Source organism: Calonectris borealis, chromosome 10, assembly GCF_964195595.1.
Source record: "Calonectris borealis chromosome 10, bCalBor7.hap1.2, whole genome shotgun sequence".
Classification (NCBI taxonomy): Eukaryota; Metazoa; Chordata; class Aves; order Procellariiformes; family Procellariidae; genus Calonectris; species Calonectris borealis.
Window position 1 is genome coordinate 24,798,756 of NC_134321.1, and position 24,158 is coordinate 24,822,913.

Genomic DNA, 24,158 nt, shown 5'->3' on the forward strand with positions numbered 1-24,158 from the left:
AGCTGCCGTTTATAGATGCTGATGGCACGGATAGAAAGCTGATCCATCTGGCTGCAAGGGAGACTATGTGTTTACATACTCTAAATCAAGTTGAAACCTTAAAGGTTATCCAGATCCAGAACACCAACAGACACAGTTCTTCATGCAAAGAGCTGCCTTTCCGGTAACAACCTAGCCTAGATTCGACCCAACCTTTTGGGCAGCCTTAAAGCTGAACCTCCAAGTCCAGCAGGGTTTTCCAGTCAGTTCAAATAACCTAATCCTCTTTTTTTCAGACTCCAAATAAAGTCCTCAACTGCCCCAGATGAGGTAAGGAAGAGACAAAAAGCTTCAATAGATCAGAGGAACAAAGCCAATCCTCTTCTCGACTTTCTCAATAGCTGTCAGAAGTCCAACTGAGCTGACAAAGACCAAAAAGCATTACCTCAAGGCTCAATTCAAAGGTAGTTGATTCACAGTCAGATTAAAGTGCAAGTATTGTATACTAACATCTAAAGGTTCAGTTGTTTAAATTATACAGTGTAAGTCAGTACTGGAAACAGGACAAGTTTCTGGTTCCTGATTAAAAACTGTCAAGCGACCAAGTGCAAAATGTGGTCTGCCTAACTGCAGAAAAAGCTGAAACGATAGTCACGCGAGCAGCACCTTACCTCCCAGTAACCTCCTAATTCCATGCCCAGTTGTTTTGGGTGAAATCTAAAAATACTTAGTTACTTAAGGTAACTAAGGAGGTTAAAATATTTATTTAAAAAAAATAAAAGTAATAATAATCAGTATACTGCCCCATGCATTTACCCCTGGTGCTCTGAGGTGAAGATATGGTCTTGCTATTAGTCCTAAGAGGATAGAAAGCCCCTAACTCTTATGTATATATGATATATGATAAGAGGAGCCCTCCTCCACGAACTGCAGTGCAGTAATAGTGCCAGGATCAAGTTGTGTTACAGCTCAAGGCCCCAGAAGGTCTTAACGCAGTGCCAAGGAAAGCCACTTCAATGCGGTGTCTTCATACCCCATTAGGGATTGCAAACCCTGTGTTTAGGGGCATGGAAAGAAGCTGAGAGATTTACGAGAATTAGCACGGCTATATCTAGAGTTTCCTACAACACCCACTTTTTCCAGTAGAGATCTGTGGTCTTCTGAGGACTCAATTAAATGCCAGTTTATCCAATACAAACAGACCAAACTCCACCAAGGCACCAGCTTCCACCTAAAGAAATCTTCTCCTGACATACATCTTACAGATTCCTTAAAACACATCTTTCTAGGGTTGTCTTTATTGCTGGTGCCAAGCATGCTGTCTGCCAGCACAGTAGTAACTCAGGCTTGCGATGGGGGGTGGGGGAGCATTCCTAACAATATCAACAATTAGGAGTTTCCTGCAACACCAGCAGAACACCGGTGAACAGCTGCAGAAATGCAGAAAACGCTTTTCTTCTCTTAGACTTGATTAGCCACTATAAGATGCCAAGACAATCTCTGCTACCACTGAGATTCCCTGCAAGACACCCAGAATTGCTGCAGAGGAGCCAACGCTTCAGAGTATTCCCCATTGAATAAGATCATTGCAAAGCTCCTTTTTTTGACAGAACCCAAATCCCCCCACTTTTCAGCATCTTACTTTTCCCACTGCCCTCATAAGTATACATGTAACCCCCCGAGCCTGATCATAAAACATCTTATATTCACCACAAGAATGACAGATACCTTTGACTGCTGTAATTTTACCTCGTCTCCAAAGTTCAAAGAAATCTAGACTTTCTAGATGTACCCGTGTTCTTCATAAGCAGAACCGCAAATGGAGCCTCTTCAACTAATTTCCATTGTAATGAACTCGCACCCATCTGACAAAGAGGAAAATGAAGGGAAAAAATAAAAAAGTTTTGTTCCTACTTCTATTTTCCCATTGGAACAGAGGGGTGTAGCAGACAGTAAGCATTTGTCCCTGTCATTTCCTGCTCTTATTGACCAAAGTCCGTCATGCCATCTAAACGATAAAACCTGGAGCAAGCCTGTAATTAGAGGGGAAAAGACAGTAGAAAAACAACCTATAAAGGCCTGGTTTTTTCCTAATTATATTGACATGTTGAAAAAAATCATTAACTGTTAAGCACCCTACATCTTAAACACTGACATTACTTTACAATCTGTATCCTCAAACACTTTTAAAAATATTCTCAGGATTACCCAACATTTGAACATGAAGGAGAGAAAACCCATGCCATCACTTGCAGAAACTCTAAATTTAGTTCAGATCCCTGAGCATACTTACAACCTAAACCTGAACAAAATAAATACCAATATTCTTACAAAGCTGGATATAATTGCAAGGGAATACACTGAATCCCCGTGAACTCAGACGAATCTTTTTTTTCCCTGACGAGACATTGGTAAGTATTTTATCTTCTGCTGTACTGGGTCTGCTTAGTATTCTAGGCTGCCTACAGCACTAAAAATCAAGTATCAGTGCTTGTTTTTGAAGTGTCATTCCAAAAACCATTAAACTAGGCATGACTGTGCAGAGAGTAGAAAGCATTTCACTATTTATAATAATCCTGACTACACGATACAAGACTGTGGCGTGCCCTAGCTTACAAACATTGCAAGCCCACTTTTAATAGTGGGTTAGCCAACCTGAATTCACAAGAATTCAGAAGATAACATTCCTTTTCTAGTGACAAATCCATCCAAGGATCTGGCAACATATAATACAAACTAAAGCTGAGCTCATATTGCCAAGGATCTGCCGTTTGCCTCAACTGGAACGGGGGTATTTCATCATGTGTACAACAGATGATGTTATTTTTGAAGGCTTTCTTAAAAAACAAACACACACCAAAAAATACCCCAGCCTCGAAACACTACTTGTAACAAAGATTTTGCTGTCTTCCCAGCCAGCAGACCCTCAGCTATCCTGACCATACCTCAGCCTAGTCTACACGTTCAGCCCCAAAGAGCCAGGTCCTGACTACCTACAAGCTGGTGTAGCAGAAGAGAGCTTAAAGAGCACTTCTAAATTTGGAGACTAGCGAAAGGAAATAATTCAAATTTAAACACAAATAGTTATTTTTACATGGTCAGTATGTCCGAAGTTGAGGGAAGGAAGAAACTGTAAGTGTTTGCATTAACCTGCTGGAAAAGTTACTGCGCTGGGAACGGATTCGGAAGCAGCTCTGCCTGATGGAGCGTGAATCTGCCAGTTTGGACCAAATATTTAGAAGACAATTGCGGCACTGAAAAACAGCCTGGAAGGAAGTCATATTCCTGATTGCTCTCAAGAAGGGATCATGCTGCAATTAATATGGGGGAAAAAAAAAAAAACAAACTACAAAAGAAAACCCAAACCAAAAGCCATGTGAGATTTAATTTCAATAGTCAGCAAAAACTGAAAATGCATTTAACTTGATTTTAGCCCTTATATTCAGACTACATGGAGAACAGATTTAATGGGTGGGCCTGAAGAGAGAGCAGCAACACTGACCCGTTTAGGCCAGCTCCAAATGAGAGACCAGATATGTCGATATCTTTAGTTAATATGCTACATATTTCAGCCAGGGCACAGCACCAAACACTGTCATTATCTAACTTCTACAAACACTTCTAAGCTCTCTAAAATTCTGCTTGTAGAAATCCACAGCTGAGTCTATGCTACAAACCCTACATAAATCAGACTTTATCATGACTGCCATTAAATAAACGTAAAAATAACAATGCAGAAAAAAAATGCAGACTTCCAGTTTTTGTTGTTTTTTTGTTTAAACAAACTAGCTCAAATCCTGCAATTGTCAGATCCAGCATGGAGCTCTTAAAAATATATTTAACGTATTTTAAAAGGACAAAAAAAAAAAATCAGACACTACAGTTTAATCAATACCAGCAAGTTTAAATGAAGACTCAAGATCTACACACCATTTTGAATAGGCCAGCTGGGTGCAGGGAGCGGCGACAAATTCAGAGTCAGTTGATGCGTCAGCTAAAGACACAGCCACTCTTTTTCATCACTAAAAACCAAAACCAATAAAAGTCAGAACACTCTGCATACTCTGCTTCTAAGTGAAATAAATGACAGCCTTCTCTTTTGCATCATTACGCCAAACTGAAAAATATCAATTTTGATTTTAAAGTCTGCCATATGCCTTTTCAGCAAGGGGACACCACTACAGTCACGATCATCAACTTAAGAAAACCTTGAACCACCACCACCACTGGATTTTCCAGTCTTAAAAAAAATAAACAAAGCCAAAATGGAAGTTACAGAATCAAGTTACATTTGAACTACTCCCCTTTTATAACTGTGCTGCCTTTGAAAATTCTAACCAACATTTTAAAAAGAAAAACTCCAATTATATTCCACAAAAAAGTATTTTAAGGCCTTCAGTGCAAATGATGATTTTGCAGTATTTTTAGAAACTAAGGCACATAATGTTTAGACATCTTTAATGCATTTCAAAAGATAGATCAATATGAGATACTGATTTACTAATCAACTGGATATTAGATGAAGCCTCGGGGTTTTTTCCCCACTACGTGGGGAAGCGCCATCTCGGTAGGGCTCCCGAGGGATTCCCCGTAGGATGCACAGTTCTAGGGAATGACAATGACGATCGATTTTGTTATTTATCATGTCACCACACCCAGAATTCTGCAAGCTACACCCAGAGACTACATGCTCAAAAGTCTGATTTAATACATAAGATCGTTTTTTCCATCACAAGGTAGAGGAACATAAATTCTGGGGAAAAAAAAACAAACGGGGAAACAGCAGCACAATTATGCAGTTACCAAAACTGTATGCATATGATCTAAACCTTCAGGTTTTGGATTTAAAACCAAAAGTTTCAGAGGGCTGAAAGTGCAAGTGTGCATTTTTGCAATCTGGCCACCAGAAGGATCTGAAGATCAATGCTAAGTTAGCCTGTAACTGTAGCAACTTGGGTTTTATTAATTTTTATTACAGACTGTCAGCCAAGCAGATGCCACAAGAGAAACACATCTTGGAAAGAGATGTCGTCAGGAATATCCTGAAGGTACCACAGAACTGCAAATGTCAGGAGAAGTGAGAGACCAAGAACAGTGAGAAATGGAAAAAGCAAGTGGGAGGCTGATGCTGAGCTGCATCAGTAGCACACAAGGGTTCCTCAGTCGTCTTGGAGTGGGACAAACAGGTGACCAGGACTCAACAGGAGCTTGAGGTTCATCTGATGAAGCTCATGGAATAAATCAGGAAACAGGAGACAGGATAATCTAATGTGTTTGGCTGGTTTGGAGTATACTCTTAGCAGCTGATACCTGTGTGGTTGGGAGACCCAAGCAATGTAGGTGCAAAAGCAGCTGTAGTGGAAATCAAATAGCCAAGTTTAAAACCTGTGCTCTCAAGGTTTAAGATCTTTAAGCACATTTCACCAAGCCATTCCCAAATTACAGGCTCTTGGGTTTCCGACCCTCCATCAAACAGAAAACAAAACATCACCCTACAGAGGCTCTGCTGCCATAGATAATCATTAAGCAAGATCCTGATCAATTTTCAACAGTGGTTTTGTTTGAAACCTAATTCAACAAGGAGGGAGGAGAGAAAAGGGAGCATCAAAACGGGGCACGCTGTGCTCCAGTTGGAGGCAACTTATCTGCAGGTTTCTTACTGCTTTGGGAGAGTCAGCTTAAATTCAAAAAGCAACATTTTGCCTGTGCACACAGCAGCGGGGCTGAACATCCCCCACCTCCCCAAGTTTATTGTCAAAATACAATGTTTTAACACTTTGAACATACAAGTAAAACAGTGGCACCACTCTGCATATATTTTCTCAACAACTAGAATGAACTTTTTTTTTAATAATATGTACTAACGACCCTAAAACTGTTACCATCCATAAGAAAATTTCTATTTCAGTGGAGGCCATGAGTTCTGCGAGTTTATGAACCCTCCTGCTTTAAGACACAATCCAATTTTTTTAAACAATTGGGCGTGGGGGGAAGAAGGGGAAGAAAAAAAAAAATAAAAACACCTCTTGGTGCCAACTATTCCATAACCATTTGCTACAAAGTTTTTCACAGCTGAAGCAGTGGCTGTGGCCAGCGGCAGAGCTTGAACCCTTGACTAGATGGACAATTAATGCAACAGTTTCTTTACCCTCAAAATTCGCTTCCACGGTTTCTTTGTCCTAACAAGAGGATTAGCAATTTTTAAAATAACTTTGGGGACTTGCATGGTCTGGGAAATAAAAAAAAAAATATTAGACTATCCTTTCAAGTGAATAAGAAAAGCATCTGTTCCGCATTCCAAGTGAAGCAACTTTTTCGACTGCACAACCATCAAAATCAAGCAGCCATAACTCAGACCAATGACCCAATTCCAACAACTGTAGATCCAACAACTGCAGACAGTATGGATGAGACAGGCTTTTTTTATTGTTTTTTTTTAAATTTTATTATTTTGAGGAAATCTTACTCACCCCTAGCTGTAAACACTTGCACCTCCATTAGTAAACTAGGAATGGCAATGTATTTGCTTAAGTTGAAAAAATTTTTAAGAAATTAATTTCTCAACTGCATAATAATTAGGGGGGGATTGCTCCCCCCAACTTTGATATTTGGGTCTGCATTTTTACAGCCGAGAAACAGGCTGTAAGAATTTCAATAGCAATTAGTAAAACAGATCCAGGAGGGCTCAACAGGCAGCTCTGTTTGCTTCTCCATGGGAAACTTCACTCGAAATGAACGACTCCCGCAGCCGGTGGGAGCGATGCACGGAGGTGGCACACCTGGCTCCAACAGGAAATTGGAACGGCTGAGATTTTCCTCCAGGCAAAATTCATCCACCCCCAATCCAGGGCTTTGCAGATATTCAACAAACAGGGGAAAAAAGGGAAAAAAATTTAAATAGAAAAACCATATATGCTACTTCAATGCAAACGTAACAGTTCCAACATGTAGCTATACGCTGTTACAGCCCGGGGGCTAGATCTTTAATCAGTGTAAGTTATTGTAGATTCAGCCACGGCTCCAGTAGATCTGGGCAGAACCGTGTCAACAACAGTACAAATTTAGCTGCAGGGGCACAATCCCTTTTTCTGTCAAATTTAAGAGGAAATACAATACACAGTTTGCGCTGGCTTCATGCATTCAGTTCTCCTATGCGAGCGTGCGCCCTGCCGCGCTCCCAGCAGCTTGCCGTCGGCAACGCTGCAGCTGCAGTATTTAGCCCAAGGGCCAGACCACTACCGCAGGGCTCCAAACACAGCCCCAAGAGGTGCGTCAGAGATGGCCTGGGGAGAAGCAGCTACATCGGTGTTCAGCCTCTGCTGAGAACCGTCATGAGAAACCTGCCTATTTCTCCCATAAAGGGTGTGAGAACTGAGTTCATTGTCATCCTCTTTCTTTCCCAGCACAGGGCGTGCTGTTGAACGACAATGGTAAAATCTAGAAAACAAAAACACAGGAGGCTGAGATCTGGTGGTATTTTCGTCCATTGGTTTTGGGGGAGATCACTCCCTCCTCCTTTGCCTTATTTATTCAGTTCTCTGTTGTTCTGTACCCTGGAGAACCTTTCTTTTATTTCTGCAGTGTCCACACGTTAATTTCAAACAGTGTTTTGTACAGGTTTCCTCTTTTACAAATTTCAGATTTCTTAACTGATTTTGACTTTAAAACCCTCTTTCTTCAAAATCTCTTCCTACACCCCTTTCAATGTTTTTTGCATTGTACTCACCACTTTTTCCTTCTTTTCCATCTCAGTCTTCCCTTCTACTACTCCATTCACTTCAGTTTTTACACAAACATTTTTATTCAGTGGGTGAAATTGAAATCACGAGCACCCATCAGCTGCATAGGGCCAGTGGCATGCAACACGGTATTTCTGCAAATCTCATTCTGGAACACGGCAATGTTTGTGGAATGACAACCAAAACACACTGAACAGGTGATTCCTACCAAACATGGTAAAACTGTATTTGGAGGCTTCTTCAGGCTTCCTTTCCCCGCCCCTTCCCAGCCCCAACGTTTGGTACAGTAACTTTCACCCTGTTCCAACCTCAAGGCCCAAAATGATTGCTGAAGTAGCAAGAATCTCATGAATGTAAATATTTGCTCAGGGTTAAGTTACCAAGAGAGAATTTCTGCTCAGGGCCTGCAAGCTCAAAAAGAAAGAATAAAACGAGGCCAAGAGTTTAAGAAAACTAGAGCCCAGTGTTAAATTCCTTCATTATAGTCAGACACCTGCCTACTTTTCAGAAGTCTAAAATAAACAAGAGAAACCTCTGACATCCAAGCGATATTTAGATGTCTCCCTGCCTTCGCAAAAAATACTAGGACTACTGGGCTCTTTGGGCTTTTAGAAATCAGATTCTTTAGTATGAAGGCTGGTAGCCTCCAAAAATCTCCATCTAGATTGCCATGATGACGTGTACAGATGTGTATGCTGCATGCATACACTGTACCCGAACGCTCCGTCCAAAGGATAGAGGTTGGGCTTCCAGTAACAGGCTGACTCTGACAACCAGAGTCCAAAGTGTCAGTGTTTTAGCCTTTTATGTTAATTAATCAGCTCAATAAGTAGCAGAAATTAACAGTAGAGGTAGCTACACTTAAAGCAATGGCTCTGTATACTCAGCAACAAAATATTCAAAATGTTTGAAGAGAGAAAAATGGCAAATATAATGCAAAATTGTCTCATTCAGCAGTCCAGCATAAAAATATTCTCTCCTTGAATCTTCATTAAGCCAAAGAATTTCTAAGAAGGAGCATCAAATCAATCTCTGAAGAAATTAAAGAACTAGAATTATCTTTCAAAAGGAGATGCTTCAGCATTTTAAAATATAATTTCAGTAATATAATTATTCATGGCCATACTGAAATTCACGAGGACCTACAATGTTTAGCGGTTCCTCGCCTCTCACAGCAGTTGCCAGTGGTGTGCTCCGTCCCTCTCTGTTAAAGCCTTGAGGATTCTGCCATCCCAAGAGTTGCCTTTTCCTACTACTAACACAGATTTGAAGACCGTGAATTGTACATTACTCCATTCACTGCCTGATGGCAGCTTCTTACCCAACATCAGGAGCTTGCTTCAGAACAGCAATCAATACTTCCAACACATTTAAACGTACCACAGAAGGCTGTGCAATTAAAAAACTTAGAAATGGTTATTCTTGCTTTTAACAACATCGAGCTCTCTAAGTAGTCACCAGCATTTAAGAAAGACGCAAAAGTTGGTAACGCTTGACACGCTTCCTCAAGACGAAAAAGCTCCTTCTCCAGGCTATTACTGCCCAACACGAGTAGGGTGGGACCCACGAAGGTCCGTCTGACCAGCCTCTCGGGGATGCCACACGACAGTAAGCCCAGACTTCCCAGTCCCACCACCAACGCACATTACATCATTCAGGCAGTACCAAGTGCCTTAACGCAGGAAAAAAATCCCATTTTAGCAATTCTGCAACTTTTTTATGCTGACAGTTGACTGAGCCATGGGTTTTTAGAGTTCATAACCAAAACACCAATCATACTAGGAGGGAGGGAAGAAAGATAGAGGGACAAAAGTATCCTGACGATATCTCAAGGGTTATTGAGACGGCCTGGCTCGGAGGTAGGAACCTGGACCCTCTGTTAATGGAGCTTCTGGAGGTGATGAGTTGATGACACCACTTCCCTGAGCCCCCCAAGGACCCTGCAGGGAATCCTGCATGAGACGACTGAGGTTATGCTATGCAAACAACCTCCTCTCCCCAGCCTTCCTGCCCAATTCCCCACCCAGCCCTCCCACAGCAGTTAAATCACTGGCTTTCTGTCCCACACCAGGGTCTTAAGCCTGGCCAAATAATAAGAAGAGTGCAACCCAGAAAACAAGGAAGCGGGTAATACCAATAAACTCTGAAATACAATTGCATTTCACAGAAAGACGAAAATAGCAACAAAAGTCAGTGACACCAGAAGAAAAAGCAGGGAGAACAGCGTTTTGAGAGGTAGCAGTCAGGGACCACAGAGGCAACATGCTTTAAATAATGCCATTTAAACTCAGTAACCTAACCCTGAGAAGCCAGGTCACAACTGCACACCCTGGGTATTTCTCACAGAAGTACCTGGTGACTACTGCCAGAAAAAGCAATGGCCATACCAATGAGGGAATGGAGATGAACATGAGGCTGTCGCTCCATTTAGCACTGCAGGAGAGGACACCATGCATTAGCATTTCTTCTCTGCGCTGGCTGGTATAGCATTCGCCCCGTATCAAGGTAAAGCAAACACGCAGTACTTCAGTACCAGAAACTCCTAATGATGGCCAGTACAGATAAAGTGAAAAGCCACAAACTGTGAAATAAAATTCAAAGACCCATAAAATTTTAAGACATTGCAAAGCGTAAAATGCAAATATACTCATACTAAACTTTGCTTTTAGGAGATGGCTGGGGAATGGGAGGGGGGAGAGTAGAGGGAGGGGCAAAAAGTTTCACTGGAAGCACTTTCCAGTGTACCTCCACTATTGTTCCACCAACAAAGGCCTTCTCAAATTTCACTACTCATAACCTCCAAACCAGCCAGAGTTTCGTGCCGTGACTGACTGCCTTCCAATTACTGTATGCTCCAGAGAATGCAACACTGATCTGCAAACATCTATTCCCAATTTCATGGTGGATTTTCACGGTGGAGGTCCGAGGTCCTCTGCTCGGGGGAACCGGGCTCAGTGCTCAGTGGGGAGTTCAAACGGGTTGGCAGAGGACAAGAAAATAAGAGACCTGAGAGCTGGTAGAGGGTACGCAGCGTGGCTTGAGAGCTGCAACGTCATGGAAAGAATTAGCTGAGGAGTTCAATGATAATCCCTCATAATTTCCCTCTCCTCTCTCTCACTTGTACCTTAGTCCACCTTATCTCAGGCTATCTCAAATTCTCTCTCTGTTTCCACATCTGAAAAATAGATGAAGGGGTTTTTTTACTTAAAAGAAACTTTCAACTAGTTCAGAGAATTTGGAACAAGAGACATATTTTGCAAATGGTAGCAATATTCATCATTATGCAAGAATCGTAAACCAAGGTCTCTCAAATGAAACATTCATTTTCACATTAAAACTTGATAACGCTGACAAAAATGCCTATCACAGTAGTTATTACTACTTTTAATCTGCCACACTATTTACTCCACTCAGACAAGTTAACATCTACGTAATCAATAGCTCAAATCTCTAACACAGTACCTGTATCCAGTCCTGGAAGCTGGAAGTATTTATTACTTAGATTTTACCAGTCACCTCTTTTAAATAGTTTCAAATTCTTTGAGTTTTCAGTATTTAGTAAATGAAAACTATTTAAAATGTTTACAAAACAGGTTGAAGAAGAAAATGAATCTTACTTAAAAGCATTTTATAAGTTTATAGCTTTAGTAGAAACCGGTGTACAGTCAGAGAGGAAACAAAGCAATTTCAATTCTCATACAGATCACTCAGTCACACTCACTAACCAAAGCAGGACCATTTGCACCAATATTACTGATGTCCGATAATCTTAACAAGATCCCTAAAACAAAAAAAGGTACAAACAATTTGGAAAAAAACATACATTCATTACTATTGAGCTGGGTTGGTAGTAACAGACAAGCTTCAGTCAGGAACATCCAGTGTCCGTTCAGCTGGACACTTTACAGACACACGGGAAAACAAAGCTGTTCCCAAAGACCTCCTACAGAAGTTAGTTGTTCATTTTTCATTGAAAACCAGTGGGAAACACATGGATTTTAGATGGCATTTCAGAGAGCAGCCGTCCCCAAATCACCCCATCTCACACAGCTTGTTTGAGAAGAAGGCTTCCCCAAAACCAAACACATAGCAACCTGATCAGGGAGCTCGGAGTATAAAACCCTTGGGATGCTTTGAAAAACCCAGCCACAAAGCCTGTCCTGAAAACCCTGCAATGCAAACAATGCACAAGTAAAAAATCATCACCTTGGATTCTGACTTCCCAAGTCTTTCACTCCTGGTGTCCCACGGTTTCAACAACCCACTTCCACTGCTACTGACCCAAGACGGTCTTCCTCTGGATCACACTGCGGAAGCTCATCCCACATAAGAAGCCGCAAGGACCATCATCGCTCTATCTTGATTCCACCATCTTTATTGGTTTGAACATAACACCCTGTCTTGCATCTCTGAGACACTTCAAGACCAAATAAGCTCTGGAATCCCACCTTCCTTGCACATTATCACCTCAGTCGATGTTTGGAGTTTGGGGGACATCCACAAGAACTCTGTGGGTCCGTATTTCCCGTGGCATTACTACACCACACTGGATTTCCTTAAGGAGAGGGCAACCTAGTATCAACCTCCCGTCTTGCTTCCCCATCTCTGTGGAAGATAGCTGACAGGGCTTGCATCCGCACATTTGGAAAGAGGCAGAGCTCCTCTGGGAAGAAGAGAGTCCTGACTTCATTTTCAGCAAGAGTTTTAGACATACATTTAAATGCAAGCAGCTGCACCAAAGGGGACTGGACAATGGCAATTCCAGCTCCATTCAAGAATTTTCGGAGCTGGGACTACACAAGCAGGGCACATTTGATCAAAGTCACAAGAGCAAGCAAGCTTAGCCTCTACAGACTTCCGTTAGATCACCACACTCTAGGTCCCCTAACTTTGAAAACAGAAATAACTCGCTCACTGAAGACAACCACAGTCAACAAAACTACATATTCGCGTATACGGTGGGATATGTATAGCATCTATCTATCTATAAGCATCTAACGTGAGAGCCCTGGCTCCTTCTATAACTAATGGAGGGAGAGGCTGCTAACACCGGTACTCCAGCTCCTGCAGGCTCCAATCCATGCGGGAGGACCCGGCTCGAAACTTAACATACTGAAGATTGGTACCTGAATAGTTCAGGAAGTGCCAGAAGTCAGATTGTCTGAATATCCCTGAATCCAGGGCAGATGGGGAACCTCAGCAGGTCTGCAACTCACCATAATCTTTCTTGGGTTGATCCAGCCTTTACCTACCCGAGAAGCAGGGCAGACAACTTCCATTTTTTAAAAATTAGGATTTAGTTCTTCAAAAGAAGGAATTTCTTTAAACCCAATTTCATTACCATTTTTCTCTAGCTTTTTTAAGGTAAGGAGACAATATAAAGAACTGGGCCATAAATCAGGAACAAAACCAGCTTGCTTATTTCAGGGTATGGTTTTATAAACACAGCTCAGCTAGTTTGAGTATGAACTGTATAACTAAAACATCCTAATAGCATTGTGAAAACTAGCTTTCTATTAAAAATAAACTCCTTATAAAGAATACAAGAATACTTTTAACAATGTATTTGTCACCATACATATCCCATTTACATTCTGCATACTTCTCTGCTTGGACAACAAAACCAATTCTGGTCATTAACAATTGCCAATAGTCTCTTCTACTCTTTGGTGCTGCTGTGTATCAGGCACTGCAAGAAGTGGTTAGTCCCAGATTCTTTTAACTTGTAGAGCCATTTTCCTTTGTGTTACAATTCCCTAAAGCTTGCAAGGGAACTAAGGTAGCGTATATCCCTTTAACATAGTTTAACCACTCTTACTATTTGGAATGGAAAATGTGACTTAGGTACTGAGGTTTAAAAAACAGCTATGATGTATGCAGCCAATTTCCTAAACATGAATCTCATAAGGTTTTTAGGGCTTTTTTTTCTTTCTTTCTTTTTTTGTATGAGAATGTAGAGCTTACCAGAGACAGCCAGCTAAATGCAACAGACCATTATGGCTCAGAGGTTTCCAATTTGCAACTAGAAATGGTTTACATTATAAGTACTAACAGCTCCAAAAGGTATTTAAAAAGGAGAGAGTGGAGAAAAACTTGGCATTTCATAAGTGCCTAAATATGGATTGGCAGGAAATAAATTTGATCTATGCAGTTAATAATAGTCTTACTAAAATAAGTGTTTAACAGAACTGGTTTTATGTGGTTTTAGGAGAACTAAAAATATATTTACACAGCTTAGTACTATATTTACTCAAAGGTGCAATCTCTGAGCACTGTCAGCCGTGCAGGGACGAGGCTCTCCGAGGTGCCTGCAGACAACCTCCAAGTTTGCAAGGGAGGCACCGCTGTGTAACTCCCCGCAGCGAACGCTTCACCTCCAAGAAGGTGGACGACCAGGGCAGCAGCGTTCGCCAGCCCCAGCTGAAGAGCTCAGCCCTGAAGACGGCTGGTTTGGACCCCGCTGACAATGGGTCTGCGTTAGAAACACACCAGCCCGCTCATGGGGGAAGGGAAAAAAAAAAAAAAAGAAAAAAAATTTTCAAAAAAAGCAAAGTCCAGCGTCGCCCCGGATCTGTTCAGGCTGCTCCGCTCCCGGCCGGGCCCCCGCCCCCGCCCCGCGGGGCCGCCCGACCCCCGCGGCCCCGGGGCGCTGCCGCCCGCCGCTCCGGGCCGTGCCCGGCTGCCCGCTGAGGGGCGAGGGAGGGCGGGGAGGAGCGGGTAGAGGAGGGCCCCGGCGCCGCGGCAGCGCCCGCCGAGCGGCGAGGGGGCAGCGCGGGCGGGGGGGGCAGCGCCCGGGCGGGCTGCGTTGCCCCTCCGGCCCTCGCACACCTGGAGCGGGGCCGGCCCAGGGGCCGACCTCCCTCCGCACCCGCCGGAGGGACCCCGCGGACCCCACCCCGCCCGGACTCCCGCCCGCCCCGCGCCGCTCCCCCGCCCGGGCTCCCCGCGGCCCCTGGCCGCCCCAGCCTCCGCCGAGGAGAAAACTTGGCGGGCGAGCGCGGAGCTCGCACGGCAATCCCTCCCCGGGGGCGCGGGGGGCGGCAGACATGCCCCCGCCGGGGCAGCTCCCCGGGCGGGCAGCGGGGCCCGGCCCGGCCGCCGGCGCGGCGCGGGGGGCGCAGCCTTACCCTCCGGCTCCATCTGCTCCCGCCGCCGCGCTCCGGCGCTCCCCGAGCTGCTGCGAGTTGGGCCGGGCGGCGCGCCGGGCTGAGCGGTTACAAAGGCGGCCGCCGAGCGAGGGGGGTGGGTTTCCTCTCCCTCCCACTGCAGCTGCATCGCGCCATGAGGCGCCGCGAGCGGGACAAGGCGCCCCCAAAGGCGGCGGAGGCGGGAGGTGCTCCCGCCGCCGCTCGGCCCCGCGCCGCCCGCCCCGGCTCGGCTCGGCTCGGCCCGGCCCAGGCGGCCAGCGGGACCCGCCGGCTGCCGGGGGACCAGGTGCTGCTCCCGGCCCGGGGGCGGCGGCGGGGGAGGAGAGCACCCGCCCGGCCTAGCACTTCGTTACGGCCGGGAGGCGGGGGCCCCGCTGCAGGCCGCGTTGGCGGGGAGGGGGGTCTCCTTCCCGCCCGGCCCGCTGAGCGGCTCCCGCACTGGCTGAGGGGAAAGCAACGTCCACCGCTTGCGTGGCTCCGGGACCAGCGCTGCGAGGGGCTCCCGCTGAGCCAAAACGGTCCCGTGCGGACAGAGGGCCGCGTCCCGCTCCCCTCAGGCAAACCGGGTGGGCTCCCGGAGGCCCGGCCCGCCGGGAGGAGGGGGCGCGCAGGCCCCTCGGGACGCCCGCGCACGCCACAGAGGGCTCTCCCCGTTTCGTTGGTCAATAGGAAGCATCCCCAGGGCGAAGGCCAAGATCCCATAAAAACCAGCAGAAGGGGAGCCTTCAAAGGGCTACGGGCTCCCGCACCGGCTCTTGCCTTCGGAGCCAAAAGCTCTTTGGTGCAGCTACTGGGGGCGGCTGTAGGGCATGTGGCGAGGCCCAGCTGAGACCGCGCGTCCCAGGGCCGTGGATGGCTCCCCAAGCCGGCGTCCTGTCCTTTATGTACGCGTCAGAGAGCGATTCGGACACGAGCCCTGTTGTTTGGTCCCCTCAGACCACCAACCTCTTCCCACCTCCCAGAACCGCCCCCCCAAGCCACGAGATCTTTCAGGGCTTCTTGAAAAGTGAGGCCAGGAGATGCCCCCGACTCACTGCTCTGTGCCTTGGTCAGGGAGCAGGGCACGCCGGGAGCGATCACAGCTGAGCCGGAGGCGATGCTCTCCTTCGCGGGCAACAGGTCGTTAACGCGATGCAGGTGAAGTGCTCCTTCCACAGCGGGTGTGCTGCAGCCAAGGTAAAACCCTGCCTTTTCAGGTGAGGTACGTGTTTAAAGGAGAGCTTTCTGAGAGTTGAGATCTTCAGCTCCTCATCGCAAGGGGCGAATGATACTGAGCAAAACAAATGTATTAATCTTAAAAGCGTATATCAAGCAATCTACCTCTGAAAGAATGAAACCATGTAAAACTGTCTTCACAAAGGCATTTACCTTCAGGAAAAAATGCAAAACAGTAAATTCAAAAGTTAACTACAGTGGGCTGTAGTCTATTTTTATTACCCAGTAATTGGTCATTGCGCCTTATCTTTCCCCTTAAAGGCTCGGCTTTGATGTAGGCCCCATTATGGAAATACATTTTTGGGTAACTTCAACAGTGTGGTGGAATGAAGAATATTTTTGTAATGAAATTCATAAAATGGATTTCTTTGGGCTAATTATTCCTGAATAAAAGGAGTAGCTGTTCTAGAGTACCTCTATGAATGGGCTGTAGTTAAACCAGAATAAGAAAGCAGATTTATCAGTAATGAACCAGCCTGGATTTCTTGACGTTACTTTCAAAATCCTACCTGTTACTTTCAAAATCCTACCTCAAAGCATTAATATACATATACAAATTTAACATACAACTAACGATTTCAGAGATTAGACTCCCTGCATTTATTGCTGTACGAAATGGTTATAGCTCCCTGAAATTAGTCCTGTCCTTTAGGACAACGAGGCACATCATCTCTAAGGTACTTTCACCTTAAGTGGAAGGGGCAGATCTGAGCTTACCATATTGCTACATGGTTATCAGATATAACCGGTGTTCTTCAGCAGAAACAAACTTAAAAATTTTTGCAAATTACCCAGGTTCTTTGCTCTCAAGAAAGCAAGGTCCATGCTATAAAGGATAAAGCTGAGACACACAACTGTTTGTTGTAAGCATTTAAGCGTATTTGATACAGCACCAGAACACCAAATAACCAGCGTTCTTTAAAAGGATCATTTTATTTCCTATCTAATTCTTTCCCCACCCTAGCCAGCATTTTGGTTTGATTTGGGTTTTATCTAGAGAATTAGAGCATTTTTCATTGTAGGTGCTCTCAACTCTTACAATCTGGGCATTTGCAGTATTTGATTTGTATCTCTGACCAGAATCAGTTGAGTAATTCTGGAGGGAGTTTACAATTTAAGCAAACATTAAATTGCAGCCATTACTTTTGGCCAGCTCAGATTGTAACAAAGGGCCAGTATAAGTTTCTTCACATCTAAGAATAAGCTATTTCTTCAACCAAGGCAAGTAATTTGGAGTCAGAGAGCAGTTTCAGTAGATAAGCAACAAAGAAATGAAGGGCTCTTTCTTGCAACTCTGCTAGGGAGCTGAAGGAATAAAAGCTACTGAGAAGGTAGGCTGACACTACCAGCAAAAAACCAAAATAGTACAGAATTGGTTTTAGAACAGGAAGGTGTTTGCTGGGACACTTCCTCTAAATATTGTCATTTTTTCCCCCTGAATTGAGAGGCATCCAGTCCTTTAAAAGCATGAGGAACAAAACCTGGGTAGTGCTTTGCGGCACAGTTTATGACTCTTCAGTAAAAGTGTAGGACTCAACCTTTTATTGCGTTGCAGGCTGTAGATCCATATCCAGCTATGTTAAGCCCTTTCCTCCTAACCTGACTATCTCAGCCACCCAAGCTGTTTCCCTTCAGTGTCTCATGAAGGAAGTCGTAATAGGAACAAGTCCGTCTTGTCAACATTTCTGTCACTTCTGCTGTTCTCAGGCTTAATCTTAAAGAAGTCAAAGCTTCTGTTAAATAGAATAGAAACTGATTGGCGATCTTTTGCATTGAACTGGATCTTGCTGAGCACCTTAAGGTCTTAGTTTTATTAAATCTTATTTGCAAATGCAAATTGCACTTTGTACCCAGTACAATATACTACTTCCGTTTAAGCTTTGAAGCATTGGGCAATGTCCATTGAATGTGGTCTTTATCGTGGGATATTTTTTATTGTTTTAAAACCCTTGATGTCTGATGCACACATATGCAAGGGTAAGAGAAAAGGGTCAATAAATGCAGTGTAAGCAGTTAGTAAAGTTCACACACATACTCATTCTTTCTCCCCCTAAAAAGAAACAAGTTGCCTGTCATACTGCATTAAAATTCTTTTACAGGAAGAGCTCTCTCAACACAAATTAATTCTCCCTCATGGTAGGCTTTGCAGTTAAATAAGGATTACCATTGCATGCCCAGGAAAGATAAATCTGAAGAGGGTAAAAATAACCTCTTAGACATTGGAGACCAAGAAGCTAAGGCTTTGCAAATACATGGGTTTTGTCTGACAAGCTTTTCATGTAAGAGATGCATGTTGCGTTCTCTTCCGGATGATGTAATCCTCAGGGTGACCCTCATGTGCTTTTGCCATCATATGACAATCTACTGAATATACAAAGTTCCTTTGTGTACAGAGTCCTTATTTATAACTCCCAGAATTTTGATCAGAGCTTTTTTTTTTCCTTTCTGAAGAGACTACTTTTCATTTGAAAATGAAGATTTGAAGATTACTGTAACATGTCTTTTGAGTATTTATGCAATCTCATATTAGTGAATTTGAAACTGAGCCTTTTCAATTGTAGAGAAAGAAATACTGCTTTATTTCTCATTCACAATGAGATTAAACCATCAATTGCAACAAAAAAATCAAAATTTATGGCAGCACTGAAACTGATTCTGTTGCTTTCACTGTAAATTTGCAAGAAAGTAGAAAAAAAAAAGATTCATCAAAGGTAGCTTTCAAGGGGAAATATTTTTAAGCTGAAACTCTACTGAGGTAGGGTTTGGGGTTTTTTTAATGATACCTTAGGCAAAAGCAAGTTTATTCCATATTCACCAACACCAGTTACCAGAGCAGCCAGGAATCCAGAGGAAAAAAAAACACAGAACAACGGGGAGACAAAAATAAGGAACTGAAGATAAAAGTAAAGCAGTCCTCCATTCAGGACACAATTCTTGTATTCTGAATCAATGTTAATTCTCCTTAACACTGAAGCATTTCAAATCCTGGACTTTCTAATCTCACTGGTATTCTTAATACACCATCTTACCAGTTTTCTCATATAAATTGATTCAGATCTTCTTAAAGTAATATACATCAAAGTTGTTATCTGGACTCTCTGAAACTACAGGTAGGTTCGTATCACAGATAATGAATGATCCAAGTGTGTCACCTCTTTCCAGAGCCTGATCTTCATAACAAAAAATGTTCTTCTTGGAGTTCCCAAGGAGGGCAACAGAGACGTTCTTCATCTTTTAGCTGGGCTGGAGAAAACAATAATCCCGTTGCCCTTACTTGACAAATAACAATGAGCTACGAGGGTGGTGGATCCCCTTGCTTGCTTCTGTGTCTCTGATGTAAAATGAGGGTAGTACCCTAGTTCATTAGGGGACTCCTAATATCCTGGCCAGAAAAGCTACACTTTGACTATCCACACTCACAGGAGAGGATGATGAGAATGAGGAGGTGTTACTGACCTCTTTAGCTGAAAGTCAACATGTGTGGCGGCCAGCAGACTCTTGATCTCTTAGTGTCTCTCTGTTTGCAAGCCACAACCAGAATACCAACGCTAAACTTACGACAGAACACAGTAGTGTTACAGAAACCTCTGTGCATATATTAGATTCTGTTTACTGTGGGTTTGAACTTATATTTTTAGATCACTGACAGCTGTAGACTTGTCAGATCTGTATATTCATCTGCAGAATTGGGGATGAACTCAGTGACCTAGAAGGTCCTTTCAACTCCCATGTTCGTAATTTATTTTGTATCACATTATAAAGTAAATGAGGAGTTATAGCTTGTCACCATTCGATTGAACATTTCCAAACAACACTGACTTTCATAGTACCCTCAAAAACAAGATATGCCTTATCAATTGAATCATCTGACATGGCACAGATGCATCGAGGGTGATATTTTTCAAAAGCAATGTCTTTCGGGAACATAAACTCCATTATTCAAAAGGAAAAGGACAGAGGTACTTAAATGCTCTTACCATTGAACAGGATTTTAAGCCTTTTCAGAAATTATTTGTTACATATTTAAATAACCTAAAGGGCATTGTAGATTTTACCCCAAAGTTTTCAGTAACCTAAAATCAGCCAAACTGAGATTCTGTCAGTTTGTTGCCTTGATTAGAGAGGTATAAAAATGGAATCTCTGTCAAACAAGAAAGGTAAATACTGTTTTTCTGGGCACCATTAGATTAGAAATTTACTCCAGCTTTGGCCTGAAAGAGGCTAGAAATGTTAACTTTTAAGACATGCCACAATGGTCTGGCAGGCAATAAGGTTTAGCTTTTAAACAGGAAGAGAGAATTACGGCACTTGATTTTTGACATCCTAGTCACTGTTAACCTGGGTTCAGAAACAAACACTGACTTATTTTGAATTTTGATAAAGGCATTCTCATCTCTTTTTTTTATGTTACTCTAAATACATCACATGTTACATCAATTCGTAATTATTCTGTGACTTATGGGTGACCCCGCAAATCAGTTGAAGCCAAAACATTTAGTTGAACTTCTTTACTCTGAAAAAAATCACCAAAATGGTTAGTACAACATTTATGTAATCTATTACTAAATCATCCAGAATACAAACATAAATCCTTCAAAAATAGATTCTCTTTGACCCTTCATGAAACTACTAAAAGGTTCTCATACAATAACATTCTTGAATGACCATTTATAAAAGTTTCAAATGAGCCATCATCAATTGCTTCTCTCACAGATCTAATCTATGTGTTATCAGGATCTTGATGAATGCAATAGTATCAAGAATTATCCACAACTTACTCGTGCAGCCCTCAAAGCTGTCCTTACAACCACATCTTAATACGGTGATAATTACAATTCTGCCCAGCCCATGTTTGGGCTTAGCTAAGTCATAAAGCTGAGGGGGAAAGAAAGATCTACACGTAGCTCCTGCCCTGCAATGATGTGCCTTTTTTCTGTCACATGGAAGATCTTGTGCCGCATCTGTCCCCAGGAAAGCAGGTAAGTAAACCCGATTTATTAAAGCACAGTCAATTTGCATCTCCTCTCTTCAACCCTCTCATAGAATTTATTGGGTAGGCTCAATCAGCATAAACATCTTATGTGATCTCTTCAAAAACAGTTTTTTAAATCTGATCTAATTTATACACTTGTATAAAGCCTGAACTTCCTTGAAAGTCAGAATCTGCGAGTGGCTTTTTAGCCAAAGGACTTTTATTTCTAGATCTTCATCTACTGAATTATATAGTAGATGTAATTTTTACCTCGTGCATACATCTTGGATATACTTAATAGACGAGATGTTAGACTATCTGCTTTTCCTATATTTTCTTAGATGTCACTGTATTGAGAAAAGGCAGGCTTTAAATAGCATGGTCTTAACTAGGGATCCATTTGTGAGGCTTAAATATACCAACTATTCTACCACATGACTTTACTCGTGAGGGAAAAAATACAAGATGAACTACAGACCCAAGAGTGGAGTTTCTGGTGGAGTTTCTTTAAATCTCTGAGAGAAATCCAGTCTTTCATGGAGCACTATTAGCCTTTAATTGTTGATTAAATAATAGAATTATTTACTACTTTTGATGTAGTAGGTCCCTCTCCTGTTGAGAAATGACACCAATTTTAGCAGGTACGTCACTGGAATTAATTACTGTAGTTTCTCCATTAGTATTAGGCAGCAAAACTTCATAAACCAATGAAACTAGGCTTTTCATTTCAGTACTTAGCATTCGGTCACCTAGACCTCAATTTGCTCAACTTTGTTTTTCTTCCCATTATTATTAATAACTGAGTAACACGTCTCAGACTTTTCTCCACCAGTGTCCAGAAATGAACAGAACATGTCTGTTGGAGGAAGACTCCACCTTTGTGAAGACTGAACCATTAAAAAAGGAAAAGGTGGCAGAATTAGTGCAAGCCATTAAATTTAGATCCTTTCTGTGCACTTATCAAATTCCCTTGAAACATTCTTGGGCCAATTTTTGCCCACATCTCTATGGACATCCACATCTTACCATGATTCCGTAGCAAAGTTCCATCCTCTTTTTCTTGCATTCATACCACTGAAGTCTAGGTTTTCGTTCAGTCTTACCACAAAGACAGGCTGTTTCGCACTGGCGGTTGTTTTTTACCAGATGGTAAAAGCATCTATCACATTATTTCTCTTATGTGAAGAGTGATAGTAACCAAAAAGGTACACCATGAGTTCAGGTCAAGTGCAGAAAAGAGCAATCAGCTAGACACATCTTTCTTCATAACTTTTCAGACTAGTTGATCATGTTGTGATCAGACACTGGATTTTCCTGCAGTCATTGAAAGAAGGAGAAAAAAAGATCCGTAAGTAAGGAAATTGCCATTGACGGCATAATGAGTAGGACACACAACCAAAACCAAAGCACATAACATTACATAGGCAAAGCTATCCTATCTCTGAATGATTCAGTGTATGGCAGAGCCCTGAGCTGACAGGTACACCTTTCCCAAAATGTACGTTGAAGCAAGCTAGAACAGAAACAGCAAGAAACAACCAATAAGGAGACCAGAGATGCAGGAATTCACCATTGCTCCTTAATGGAAAGTAGCTCGGGGGTGGCAGGAAGCCCAATGTACGTCTCCCATCAGCTCTAAATCTTTTCCTGATCAGTTGCAAAGCAAGAGCAGATTCCTGGTTCTCTGACTCCTAAAAATAGCATGAGATCCCAACCAGTGATGGCATGACAGGGAAGAGAGCCAAAGCACGACAGCTTCTATAAAATTTCATATTTAATTTTCTTCTATCTGCCATGCATGTGTGGCCATGTTATCCATTAGGTAATGAGATTTATGATTTATTTCAATAGTTTTAGCTTTGTTCCTCTCATGTAAGACCATGCTATGGTCTCTGCAATATCTGCTGCAAGATCCTCTGCAGTGCTTGCCTAGCTTCTTACCTTTCACAAAGACCCTGTGCAAACTGGTAATGCCGGTAAGTGGTGAGCTGAAAATATGTACAAGTGCTCACGTATTTGCAACCACCTCCCCCAGAACTGGCCACAGTCTGCTGTACTCACCCTGGCCATGCTGTTTTGAAACAGTGCTCTCAAACTCTGGATTAAGGGTGGGCAAAGTGGAAGATGCAGGCTGGCCTCTTGCTGGTTGACAACCACTCTATCAAGCCTGTTGACCTAATGTGCAGCTGGAAACGTAGCTTTTGCTGGCCCACAACCGATTCCTACTGGGCATTAAAATTAGCAGGCAGGGCAGGTTCCTGATCACGGCAGGTCCAGCGGAAGCCCAAAATAGTTGATTATGTGGCATACTGACAAATGGCATACACTCAAGAACCAAGCTGAGTTACCAGAGGGATCCAAAAAAAAAAAAAGTAGAAAAATTTCTTCGCACTTGTGGTTCCATTTATTGTCTGTCACGTGATTCTTAGGGTAATCAGTTGCAGCAACGGTAACCATTCATAAAGCTTTATGTTCTAAAACTGCCAAGCTAGCAACTTGTCAGAAGAGCAAAAAATACATTCAAGATGAGCTGTGAAAAGCCATGGGGAACACTGGCAAAGCTAAACAGAGGAAGAAGCTGTGGAGGGGGTGGGGCAGAGAAGAATTCTTGAGACAAAAGCCAAATCTTTTAGCATGGAAGAAACGGAAGAAACAATTCTTGCTTTGCTATCAGCTCACATTTTCTCTGCGGCCAGCCAAAGACACTGTGTGGAGCCTGCGCTGATGAGCCGCTCTGTGTTGCGCTGCCATCTCGTGTTTGCCTGGCAGAACTGCGCCAAAACAAAACAGTCAATGAGTTGCAAGCAATGATATTGCATGCTCAAGCATAACGAGAATACCCCTTTCACATTTTTTACCATTTAGTTATGAATGGAAGTACATCACATAGAGCTGCGAACTGGATACAAAGCTTTTAAAGTGCTCATTGCAGGAACATACCCTTAACTCGGAATTAAAGCGTTAACAAGGATGAAACAGCCCTTTACAAGACTGCAGGAAGCCAGAGAGAAGAAAAGAATTACCAGGGCATCCAGTCTTTTCCCAGTGAACTTCAGTGAACTTATTCATGGTTTGCCTTTTAAAATATTTTAATGTTCTACAGGC

General features: G+C 43.1%; 1 protein-coding gene across 2 annotated transcripts in view; it reads right to left on the reverse strand.

Moving 5' to 3' along the window:
- Window positions 1-15,091, reverse strand: part of FGD3 (FYVE, RhoGEF and PH domain containing 3) — a 107,307-nt gene extending 92,216 nt beyond the window's left edge. For both annotated transcript variants that reach the window (XR_012675111.1, XM_075159457.1), the window contains exon 1: window positions 14,846-15,091. Coding sequence is in view for 1 of the 2 variants with exons in the window: in XM_075159457.1 (XP_075015558.1) it covers window positions 14,846-14,993 (148 nt within the window). In the remaining variant the exon portion in view is untranslated. The remainder of the gene's footprint in view (window positions 1-14,845) is intronic.
- Between the last annotated feature and the right edge of the window lie 9,067 nt (window positions 15,092-24,158).